The sequence below is a fragment of the Cinclus cinclus genome, chromosome 9, assembly GCF_963662255.1.
Source record: "Cinclus cinclus chromosome 9, bCinCin1.1, whole genome shotgun sequence".
Classification (NCBI taxonomy): domain Eukaryota; kingdom Metazoa; phylum Chordata; class Aves; order Passeriformes; family Cinclidae; genus Cinclus; species Cinclus cinclus.
In genome coordinates, this window is record NC_085054.1 from 12,240,190 (window position 1) to 12,252,965 (window position 12,776).

The window sequence follows — 12,776 nt, forward strand, 5'->3', positions numbered from 1 at the left end:
CTAGAATATGTATACCAGAGCATTGCAAAGAGTTTCTAAGTTAGGATCAAACACAGTCACACAGCTTTGTTCAAAAATACTTATTACCATGGACAGTCGTACCAATAACTTACGATTTTATCATGTTTAAAAAATCATTAATCTATTGCATCATTAAATCCATTATGGTCAACTGAAGAGTCCAGATCAAGTAAAATATTCAACATGAAAGGGTATTTAGCACATAATGACAACTTCAGTGTATCTTGATTTCAAATGTACAATTCTTATTTTCTTCCCTGGTTTTATAATAAAATTGATAGTTTAAAGAAAATTAAATTCAGATTGCATGGAAATGGTTTCTTCTACTTTGTTTGTTGATTCCCCAAAGTAATAGAATTTGTAGTGGTTTATTCATGCCTTCTATTCATAAGAATACATTTGCTATCAGAGAAAATTAATTTCTACCTTATTTTTGCAGACAACTACACTAATAGGCCTTCTGAAGACAGCTAGACTGCTGCGTTTGGTGAGGGTAGCACGGAAATTGGACAGATACTCCGAATACGGTGCTGCAGTTCTGATGCTCCTCATGTGCATATTTGCACTAATTGCACACTGGCTTGCTTGCATTTGGTATGCCATTGGGAATGTAGAAAGACCTTACTTGGCTCACAAGATTGGCTGGTTGGATTCTTTAGGAGAACAACTAGGAAAGCATTACAATAAGAGTGATGCAAGCTCTGGACCATCTATCAAGGACAAATATGTTACAGCACTTTATTTTACCTTCAGCAGTCTGACAAGTGTAGGATTTGGAAATGTGTCTCCTAACACCAACTCAGAGAAAATCTTCTCCATCTGTGTCATGTTGATTGGCTGTAAGTAATTTTATCATGGACTTAAATCTTTTTTTTCCTTTCTGTGTTTGAGCAAATGGCTTAACATTCTAAACGAATAAGATTATAAGCATGCAGCCGGAAGGGTAAATTCCTAGGGAAAGGAATGTTGTATGCAAAAATATGTAGTGACTCATTCAGTGTCAGGAAGTAATCAAGTTCCTTGACTACTCAAAATCTGTTATCCAAACGCTCAGAATATTTGTGTTGTGTATCAGTGTCTGTAAACAAATCCTGTATAAGGTAAGAAGGTGAGTTTGGAGTGGATTTAGGAAATTATAGCCCATCATATTTGGATAATCATATTTTATTTTTCTCTTTAAAACTGAACCTATACATGTATGCATACCTTTTTAGTTCTTCCCATTGTTCTTAACTTTTGCTTAGCCACACTCATGTGCAAAGCCCCATGATATGACTTAAGTTTTGTTTCTCGTTAATCCAGCATTAATGTATGCTAGCATTTTTGGAAACGTATCTGCAATAATCCAAAGACTCTACTCGGGAACTGCACGGTATCACATGCAGATGCTGCGTGTAAAGGAGTTCATACGCTTTCATCAGATCCCGAACCCTCTGCGGCAGCGACTGGAGGAATACTTCCAGCATGCGTGGACCTACACCAATGGCATTGACATGAACATGGTATGTTCTGTTTTTCAAGCAGAGATGCTGAGGAATGGATAAATGCATGAGAAATTAGAAATAGAATGTAAGTCTTTAGTATTTACAAGCTGTATTTATAAGCTGCAAAAGTACAAGCTTAAGAAGGTGGATGTATATATCTCAGTTGTTGACAATCAAGCCACTATGTTTGACATACAAATGTATCACTGCCTAGGTTGTTGCCAGGTTTATCAGAAATCTGAATTCTCACTGTGTATAGGAAATCTTGAGAACTGCAGGTGACTTCTTTAAGCTTAAATAGAGAAAAGAAGTCATAGATTTCTTATTTCAGACATAGGTGTTCCGGAATTTTGTTTTATCTTTGCCCTGATTTTCCATTTCCAGTATCAAACAAGAGTACCTGTGTTGGTAACTACTGAATTACTGTTCTATAAAACCTGTGGAGATCAAATTCTTTTTCAGAATCCTTCCATGTAATCTAGAACAGGTATATTGGGAATGAGTTGAAGAGAGGAGCAGGCAGGTTTAGCTGCTTTTTGCAAAGAGAAATATTTGAATCCCATGATAGTTTGAAAAGTAACTCACTTGCATTCACAACCACATAATTCTGTACTGAAAAGCACCACAGTACAACTAACCATTCAGCCATCCACAGAAACTCCTTTTTAGGAACTGAAAGGAATAACACTCATATTTTCTGGTTTTGATAAAAAAGCCCCTGTAATCTCTCCTTCTATAAATACATGTCTAGCTAAAAACTAATAACAATCTGCTAGTGAGCTAAAGAAAGCATCTATATTTCTGTTTTATTTTCTGGAGATAGAAACATTTTTTTCTGAAAACTCAAAGTCATTTTGAAGACTCTGAGGGCACTGTGCATCTTAAGGACTTGTGAATCTATGTGTCTGTAGGGATGCTTCCCAGAGCTATTCAGAGCTAGAGATTAGAAACTTTTCAGAGCTCTCCAGAAAGCTGTCAAGAACAAGAAGACCTGTACACTTTTGTAACAATTTAATTAGAAACAACTTCCAAAATTTTTACAAGTATTCAAACAGCTTTCATGCGGTATTATACATACATACATACATTTCTGAATGGCTGCCGAGTACTACATTTTTATGCAGTAAACTGAAACAATGGTTTTGATTAAAATCTTTTATGAAGATGAATCACTGACAATTTGACTTTATGGTTACCATTAAGTAAAGCATATCTTTAAAATACAGTAGAAAATTAATATATTTGGCTCCACCTGCCACTTCATGTGTCCCCTCCAGAGGGATAATATGTCCAGGGCAGGACAAGGACAATTGTATAAACCTCTGATGGGGATTACTGCAGTGGAAGGCAGCATCAGTAGCTTCATCCTGTGTGGCACTGAATATCCCTAATTCCTTCTGATGGCAATGGAACTGTAGGGTGCTCAGCACTTTGCAGGATCAGGCCCTTAAGCTGCAGGTGTATTCAACCGAAGCCTAAAGTACCTCACTGAATTATTTCTGAAGATATTACAAAATCATATATGCCTTGACTAATTCATTACCACTAATGGATGTGCTATAAACACCTGGTTCACATGAAATAGTAACTATAACTGGATGTTGTCACATGAAAAGTTGCATAATTTGGAAACTTGGATTTGTCATTAATGTGAAATAACAATTACATGGATTAAATAGCCCATATTTTGCAATATGATTGTGAGGCAGCATGGAGGATTTATTTTAAATAAAGTGTGGAAAAACTCTCAAGTTTAGTATCTTGTTGTATTTTATTCTTTATTCTGTTCACAATTCTATCCCTTGAGTTTTATGTCAATCATTTTATTTCCTTTAAGACTTTGAATGTATTACACTTAGTACAAGGATAATATAAGAATTGTGTGATTTACATTGTACTTATGAAAGATTTATCTCTTTCCTGTCTGCTTCACACCTAAATACATGGAATAACACCACCCACTGGTAAGAGCAGGAGGTATTTATATCAAATTTAATTCCAGTATAAAGTGTGGAGAATATCCATGTTATCTGTTGGGTTTAGAGCTTGTTCAATGCTTTCGAATTTTAATTGTAATTTTTTGCATGATGAAGGGGTAGATAGCAAAGGGAAATAATCAAAGTAGAATCAGATGTGGGGCAAAATGGTTACTAAATATTAGACATTAAAAATGCTAATTTAACCATGTTTATTAATCACTGTTTTACCCCACAACTCAAGTCATGCTTCTCTGTCCAAAAAAGGTCATGTGCATATTGGTTTGCATTAGATATTGCTCTGTAGGAATGTCATTGACTAAGATGTCATGCTGCTGATCATTCTGCATTTTCCTTTGTGTGAATGCTCTTGGTTTTAACCATATATGCATGTTAACACACGCACCAATTACATTTTCTTGGCTATTAGCCATGTGCATCTGAGTTGGACTTGCATGTGTTTTTTTACTTAATTTTGCATGAAATACTTGCATTTACAGAACAAAGGACTAATACTGTCCTCAGACAAATGTGTTTGACTTCTGCCCATGTTTACATGGAGGTTTTTGTGAATTCTGAAGGCAGAGTTTCATCCAATATATTTTTTTTTTCATTTCATGATGGAAAGCTGAAAAAAAATTCAAAAATGTAGTTCTTTTTCTCCTTTGAAATATGACATGCATAATAATTTACATTATATATATATATGTACATGCAGCATATACATAAACATACTCATATATATATATAAAAATAACATGGAGAATGTATTTCAAAAGATGCTTTAAATTATCCTCAGTAATAGATTTAAGAATCCAGGTAAAATGGAAAATAAAACATTAAAAAAAAGAGATTAAACAGAAACCCCTTCAAACTCAGGAGTAATAGTGAACTAAGACAAAACTTGATTTTCTAAACAAAATTCTACACCTTAGATTGCAAACCAGCAGATAATACTTTATCCTTATTTGAAATGGTTAAACTTAAAATTAGCTTAAAAGACCTGCAAGTGAAATATGCTGAGACCTTGTTTATTTGTTCATTTGCTCCCTTCTGCTCCATTTCTACATATTTTTGATTATATTCCATTACATAATGTATTTTTGGTTAAAAACAGTTCCACATAATTATGCATGGACAGGATAAACAGGATTTGGGATTTATTTTAATCTGGATAAAAATCTTGAGTCTATAGAATAAGCATAATTTAAATTATGTCCCTGTGATATACACTGGAAAAATAAAATTTAAACAAAAACTGTTTGCATTGCATATTGTTTCATGAAAGATGTCACCAGTCCCAAAGATTCCAATTCTTGTAACATTTTTAACTATCCTGTTCTATTTTTCCTAAATTCTTTTTGCCTTCTTTTTCCTCTTTCATTCCTGTGTTATCAGTCCAGCACTGATAATAGCATGCCTTTGATGCTTACCCTAAAATGATCAGTTATTTAATGTTTTAGATTTTTTTTTAAGTTATGCATGTATTTTTTACAATCCTCTCCCACCCTTTCTTTCCATGGATCTTCTGTGCATCTGAATAGCTTTATTGGTTATTCTACATTTAAAAAGAAGTTGAAGAAGCAACTAACTGGGACAAGCTGAAAAGTGTTTAACCCAATGTAAACATTAATTAAAATTTTGGACTTGAGACAGATGTCTTTTTGTTTTGAGTTTTGCCCAATAGCATGAAAGGGGAGTGCAAATCAGAATTTTTATAAATGAATGTATGACTTCTGCATTCACCCAAGAAAACGGTTAATTTTACTGTTGTGGTATTTGTCTTGGCCACTGTGATCATGCAAGTACAGTAGAGCACACACCTATCTTGAGAACCAGCAATTCTATAGTAGCAAATAAAGGGCAGGTTCACCATTGCCTTGAGCAGGCCTCTTTTGTAAGAAATTGGCCACTGATACCTGGTTGACGTCAGTACATTTTTTATTCTTGCTTTTCCTCCCACTGTGATCACTGCTTACAACAAAATCAGTTTTATCAACAGAACCAGTGCCACTAATATATTTGAAACAGAGGATTAGAGAAGCAAATTAAAATTCCAAAAACTGCAAGGAGAAATTCCTTGTGCCATTAAAAGACTAATTCAAATTAGTTGTGTTTGGAACAAAACCTAGCAGTAAATTCTTAAACCGAGGGAATGCGTAATGTTGGAACTTGGTACTGCTGTTTGCTTTTATGTCAGAACAGAAATCACAACATATAAACCACCCAGGATTAGCTGGATTATGATTAGCCACAAACCTCTTCATTCATTTTCTAAAAAAGACAACCTAAAAAATGTGATTGCCTACATTGAACTGACTTATAGAAAATAGAAGAAAAATATTTTCAAGAATGTTCATCTATTTCTAAATGATCCTTTATCAGTTTCTCAGTGCATTGTACTTTGTGGTCTAAAATCTCAAAAACAAGAGCAATTAATTTTTCAACGATCATATTTTTTTAAATATACAGATCTGGTCAATCTTCATCTTTTACAGACTTAAAACTTTTCTCTTGGTAAGGGAGTCAACAGTTGAAGATACTGAAATAATTTTCCATCTTCCTTGTTCAGCAATGTATCATATCTCAGAGATCACTTTCCAGATGTACTCAGAAACTATAACAAGACTGTAGAAGAATGGTCCACTGCAGCTTCACTAATTTCAGCATAAAGATGTCACACATCTGTGTTGTGGCAATGACTGAAAACAAAAGATCTTATTCTCAATAAGGTTGCCAGGCTTCAATCTCACTGAAAGGTGAATTAGCTCATTATCACATACTGCTTCTCTTCTCTCTCAACTGTTGAAAGGAAACATACTGAACATTAAAAAAAAGGGAGAATTCTAGACAAAGAAGAATATTTTTCAGAAATATAATTTCTTCTATGTGGAGCCCAAGAGCTTCTGGAGCAGAATTATTGCCACCTGTGACCTTTTCCTTTCCTTTCTAAATGCTGAAATGTTTCAATCTTCTACTTATAAAAATAATTAATTTCTGTAATTAATTATCAAAATAATATTGAATAATAAATTCTAAATTATTTCTAGAAATAAAATTGCTGAATTACAGAAATGTTTAGTCTACATTATGTTATTAAGAGTCAAACATTTGTGACAGAACTAAATCCAACACTATTCTCGTTCAGAGGAAATAGCTACTGGGGGACAGAGATCCTAATTCAAACTCTAAGCAGCACAATTTGTGCAGCTAAAGTCTCAGGTTAGCCTTAAAATTAGGGGGTTGGCAGAAAAATAATAAATAAATACATAGGTTATTTCACCAAATATATTAATATTAATTAATTTCACACATTCCTTCTAAAGAAAGACAAAAGGTTAATTTTTAATATAGAGTTCAGATTTTATTATTCAAATATTTTGAGAACTTTATTCAGCATTTAGTGATGCCAATGTCAACATAGCCTGAGATCTTTCTTAAGCAGGTGAGAACCAAATAAATATTAAGTGTGTGTGGTCATGACACAGAGTGAATTTACTGCTGCCTATTTGTACCTTCAGCTGCTCAAATTATTTGCTGTGTTAATTTTTTGTATGGATCAGATTCTCAAACCATTTCACAAGGAGAGATCACAAGGCAAGAATAAACAGAAAAAGGGGAGAAAGACCAAAATCCTCTTTCAGTTTATATCATCTTAAATTCTCAGATGAACTTGGGAGTCTCCCTTTACCTTTCCCTCTGTATGCTGAGCACCTGTCACTCATAAACAAGTCTGACTGGTTCTAGGACAAGAAAAGCCTTAGTCACTAGTTTCAACATACCCCAAACACAGCACAAAAACACAAGAGCCCTCTTGTGCTCTCTTCAACTGCTGCTTGGTATTAATGAACTCAACTATATTTCAGCAGAGAAAATCTGTGACAGATTAAATGCAGAATTAAAGGAGTAACTTTGATTGTAAGGCTGCAAGCACTGGAGAATATCTCATACTAGGAAAGGCTGAGAGACCTGGGACTTCTCAGCCAGATGGGAGAAATGAAGGTTCACAGAGGATCTCATCAATGCCAACAAATATCTGAAGGGAGAGTGTAAAGAAGGTGGAACAAGTTTATGTTCAGTGGTGCCCAGTGACAGGACCAGAGGTGATGGGCACACACTGAAACTGGAGGCTTCGACCGAGCACCAGGAAACATGTTCTTGCCGTGAGGATAACTGTGCATGGCTGGGAGTTGCTCAGAGAGGTTGTGGCATCTCTGTCCTTGGAGATAATTGAAAGCCATCTGAACATCACCCTGGCTACCAACACCAGGTAGACCTTGAGCAGGGAGGATGGAACAGATGAGCTTTCCAACAAGAAGACCCGTTTTAACCTCGATCATTCTGTGGTTTGGTTGGTATGGAATGTGGTATTTCCATGTTTAATAAAAAATATTGCAACTGATATCTTGATTTGCTTCAAGTTAGATACTTTCTAAATATTTTCTGTGAGACTTATGTCAATACCTGTTCCAGAACTGATGATAACAAATCTAAAAATTGCCATTAATTTTATATTTTTTCCAAAAACCCCAAGGTTATCTTTGCCCCAAACAGTTGCTTGTTGCCTGAGATTAAGGCACAAATATGTGTCCAAGTCTGTTGTCAAAATGTCCCTTGCTGTCATCCTGAGAAAAGAAATTAATGAAGCAGGATTCCCTCTCCTCATAAAACAATCACATTCTTCAATGCACGTATGAATCATGTCCCTACTATCCTCACAAAACAATCACTTATGCTATGTAAAATATTTTACATCTTTCTGGATGACATTATCCTCCTCTGTAAGCATGCCACATAGATAAATCAATGTTATTTGACATGGAGTAAGTTTCATTTCAAACAGGAAGAGATAACTGAATTTGGACTTGATAACTATCAGTGACAGACAACTGAAACCTGCAGTCAGAGCATCTTAACTCATTTTCTGATTTTCCTTTAGCTTCGTTTGCATTTTCTTTTTAAAGGGGGGAGGGTTAAAGCTGATTTTATGTCATTACCCATATTTTTAAAAATATCTCTGTGTATTTCTTGAATGATGCATAAGTTCTGATTCTAAACCATGAGATTCTGACTCTGATTCTAACCATAAGAATCCAAGATTTTTCTGACCAGGACCCTATGGAATCACAACTGAGGAGATATTGTATATAACCATAGAAATATGTTAGGAAATATTGGAACAATTGAAATTCAAATCTGTATTTAAAAGATTTATTCATTTTGGATTTTTCATTAATAATAATGTCATTAAAGAGAATTCTAGTTTCATAATTTTTTATTTTTTTTTAGTTTAGAAGACTGCATGGATGATTTTCTAATATTTAGTATAGGCAGTGTGTGTACAAATTTGATGTTGCCGTTGATTCTCACATTATAACAATTTTCAATACAATTTCAGTAATGAAAATCAAAATATGATAATGAATGTAACAAATATTTGAGAGTTTGGGCTTGCAAACTTTCTGTACTGCACAAAACTTAGCCTGGAAACATCAAATTCTGTGTTGTGTCAGCTACTGGACTTAGATTAAACACGTCACTACACACAATGTGTGCAATATGGTAAGCTCTTTTTGGTAATGTAGGTTTTGCCAATGTTTTAGCAAATTTTTATTCAAATCAGTTTATTTCTTAAATTTCCAAGCTTGTATTAATGGCGAAATCTCCATTGAAAGCCAATGTTATTTAATCTTCCTTTTAGGCATTTTAAAACTGTGATATTAAAGACTAGATGTCTTTTGTCTCTGGTGCAGAACTACTTTAGAGTGTAAGCTCCATGGAGCAGGGACTTTTTAGTCAGAGAAGCTTGAAAAGAGTCAGGTATTTTTTAGAAGTTATTAGCATTTAAATAACTATTAACTGATGTGCAATGATTTTAGAACAGTTTAATGATAATTATAAATTAATTTTTAAAATAATTGTGTCTATAAGGGAATATCCAAAGTATCTTCAGAAATATAAATCAACACACATGGTCTGCATGGGTTTTGCTTAATGGTAAAATACAGTCCCTTGAAAATCAGATAAACAGCTAATGAGAAAAATTAAAACAATTTATTCTAAGTGTGTTCTAAGTGCTCATGACTTCCTAACAATTCAAATAAATTTTTCTTGTAAGTACTTCTGAATTCAAAATACATTTCCTCTTTCACATCCTATAAAAAATTGAGCTCTTCTAAATTGTATTCAGATAGGTACATAGCAAATAAATTAATTCAAAATAGGTCTTTTATACTCACATGACTAGAGAACAATTTCAAAATAAACACAATTCTTCCACTCCCTTTCAATTGGTGAACATACTTGTTTCTTAGTTTTCCAGTATCATTCAGTAAATAAGTTCTATGACCTACAACCTTTTTATTTCAATATAATTATATCATATTAAAAAACTTAATTGGATACTAAGCTATTTCTAGTGGTGTGATAGATACTGAAAACAGAATGACACCACAGAAGCTTTTCATTTATCATATTTTCTTTTGCTAATTGTTGTTGAATGCTGGATGTTTCTGAGGATGTATAAATTTCATGAGGTAATGCTGTAAGGCACCTAAATTGTTCTATATATGTGTGTTAAAACGTTTGTTATTTCACATTGATCTCCATTAGCAATCATAGAAACATTTCAATTCAGTTAAAGTTTCTAATATCTGATTTTTAAAACATAGCTTGGCTTGTGTGGACAGAAGCCTCATATCAGAAATCTGTCCATTTTCACAAGCAAGGGATATAAGTTATGAATATATTTCTGCAATGAGAGTGAGTGTACAGGATTTTTTTGTGCTGAAGTAGAAATTAATATAGCAATAAGTGAATGTATTTTGGATATATCTTTTCTCTGCCGAAATGTTTACATATTTATAGAAAAACAGTGCAGAGGATAAACAAGGATGAAATAATAAACCGATCTAATAACAAAGAGACACATCCTGTTCACATATTCATAAGACTTGTAGCATCAGTTATTTTGCCTTTAGTAATATGCAACAGTTGTGGCTGTCCCTAGGGAAAGCATATGGCCCAATCACATCTCTGACAGCAAATAACAGGATACAACAAAGAAAGGGAGTGTGTCATAATGTGTAAGCATGGAGAGTCGCTCAGAGTACACCCATGAAGTCAGTAGCAGAAATATTTACAGATTCTAAAAGAACCAGAGGTGTATTATCCTAGAGAACTTAGAAAGCTCACACATAATGACCATGTTGTAAATAAGTCCCTTCTTTCCTTCTGAACAAAATTAACATGTTGCCATGGTACCCAAGAGGAATCCCATGATTCTACTTCAGGCAAACTCCTATTATTCTGAGGAAAAGATGAGCAAAGATCATAGCAAATAGCTCTGTGGTTTGCTGAACAAATTATCCATCTATGTAAATCTGCACAGCATTGTTGTTTCAATAGGTCATGTTGCTTTTTCCAATAAAATTCTAAGTCCTACACTTGCAAGGAGAATATATATATATACTGAAAATCCTAATAAAATGTCCTCTCTCTGAAAAATATCTGATCTTCTTCAGATAGCTCACATTTTACAAATATCACAATTATTTCAGGAAAATCTTCTCTTATAATAAATGTAGTACTTTGACAATTGATAAAAAGTAAATAGATATATGAGTCCAAATAAGTGAAATTCAGTCAAGACTTCCCCTTTCACTGTCTTATTCGTTATTTTACTGCAGTATAGTCATTCATGTACCTGATGCCATTTCTTGCAATGAAAGAAATCTTAATAGCATATTTTGTAACCACTATATAGATTAGTATTTATGAGTACTCACATTGTAAAAGCTTTGCAGTATAGATTACACTATGAATTTGTTGAATTTTAATACTCCTACAGCTCTTAGAGCCATGTCTATTTGTAGATCACTTTTCTTTATCTTTCTTTCTTTCTTTCTTTCTTTCTTTCTTTCTTTCTTTCTTTCTTTCTTTCTTTCTTTCTTTCTTTTTCTTTCTTTCTTTCTTTCTTTCTTTCTTTCTTTCTTTCTTTCTTTCTTTCTTTCTTTCTTTCTGTCCAGGAAGAAAACAAAAATTATATAAACAGCTTTCATAGCATTCACATGAAATCTTTATGCTTGTCCTTCCAGGTCCTGAAGGGATTTCCAGAATGCTTACAAGCTGACATTTGTCTGCACCTCAACCAAAATTTGCTTCAGAATTGCAAAGCTTTCCGGGGGGCCAGTAAAGGCTGTCTTCGAGCTTTGGCTATGAAATTTAAGACAACCCATGCACCTCCTGGAGACACTCTGGTGCACTGTGGAGATGTTCTCACTGCTCTTTATTTTGTGTCAAGAGGCTCCATTGAAATCCTTAAGAGCGACATTGTTGTAGCCATTCTTGGTAAGTACATTATTACAAGGCATATTAAGAGAGTCAGATTTTCAAAAGAAATATTTATTGTTGCTCCTGGGGCAGGAAATTTGTAAATATTTACTAACTATTTTTTAAAATCAAGTAAAGAAATAATTTAAGAAGTCTACATTACTGCAATAATTCATGTGCACCAAAGAGTCCACATCTTTGGATTTCTGAAGATTTACCTTTAGTCATACTAATCCCTAGGTAAAAGGTAAGCTGCAAGTTGAGGCAAGCAGATATCCAATTACTCCAGTTCTGATTATGCTGCAAGATAAAAGTCAAGGTCATGCTGTTTTTTGAACAGGGATGAAGTTACTGCGACACATAGACTCCTCTTTGCAACAGGACCAAAGTACTCTGGGTATTCAAAACGTCTTCCAGAGATTTTCAGAAATATGTTTCTGTCCAGCAGGCATAAAGGAAAAGAAGAGAATAACAGAAAAGAAGAGAATAACAGATTCATTTGATCTAGAAGTAATAACACCAGTGTTTCCCCTATATTTCATATTAACACACTCTTGTTTGTATAACATGATTAGTTCCTTGTTTTCTTGCCTAATAAAGTTGGCTCAAGACAGTGCTCAGTCCAGCTGGTAGTTCACCTGCAGTTGGTGTTAGCCCTTATGTGAAACCAGTAAGACTTCATTAGCTACAGCAATATGAAAAGTAAAATAACTAAAAGCTTACAAAAAATGACTACAGATTTGTTTTTTCAATTTTATATTAGATAATAAGGATGCAAAGAATAATTGAGTAGATGAGTAAGGATTTTGCTGTACAGAAGCATATACCAGCTGTAATATCATTCATATGTTGTCTTTCTGTTAATTGGTCACTGTAGGAACTTACAGTTGGAAAAGCAGATGAAGTGAGGTTTGGACTGGGGGCAATATGTTGCTATTAACCCACTTTTGACTGATTATTCTGT

At 33.9% G+C, this 12,776-nt stretch overlaps 1 protein-coding gene across 1 annotated transcript in view; it reads left to right on the plus strand.

The window, feature by feature from the left end:
* Positions 1 to 12,776, plus strand: part of KCNH7 (potassium voltage-gated channel subfamily H member 7) — a 206,677-nt gene that overhangs the window by 167,302 nt on the left and 26,599 nt on the right. The window contains exons 8-10 of the mRNA XM_062498275.1: positions 461 to 860; positions 1,324 to 1,523; positions 11,578 to 11,830. Of these exons, the coding sequence (XP_062354259.1) occupies positions 461 to 860; positions 1,324 to 1,523; positions 11,578 to 11,830 (853 nt within the window). The remainder of the gene's footprint in view (positions 1 to 460; positions 861 to 1,323; positions 1,524 to 11,577; positions 11,831 to 12,776) is intronic.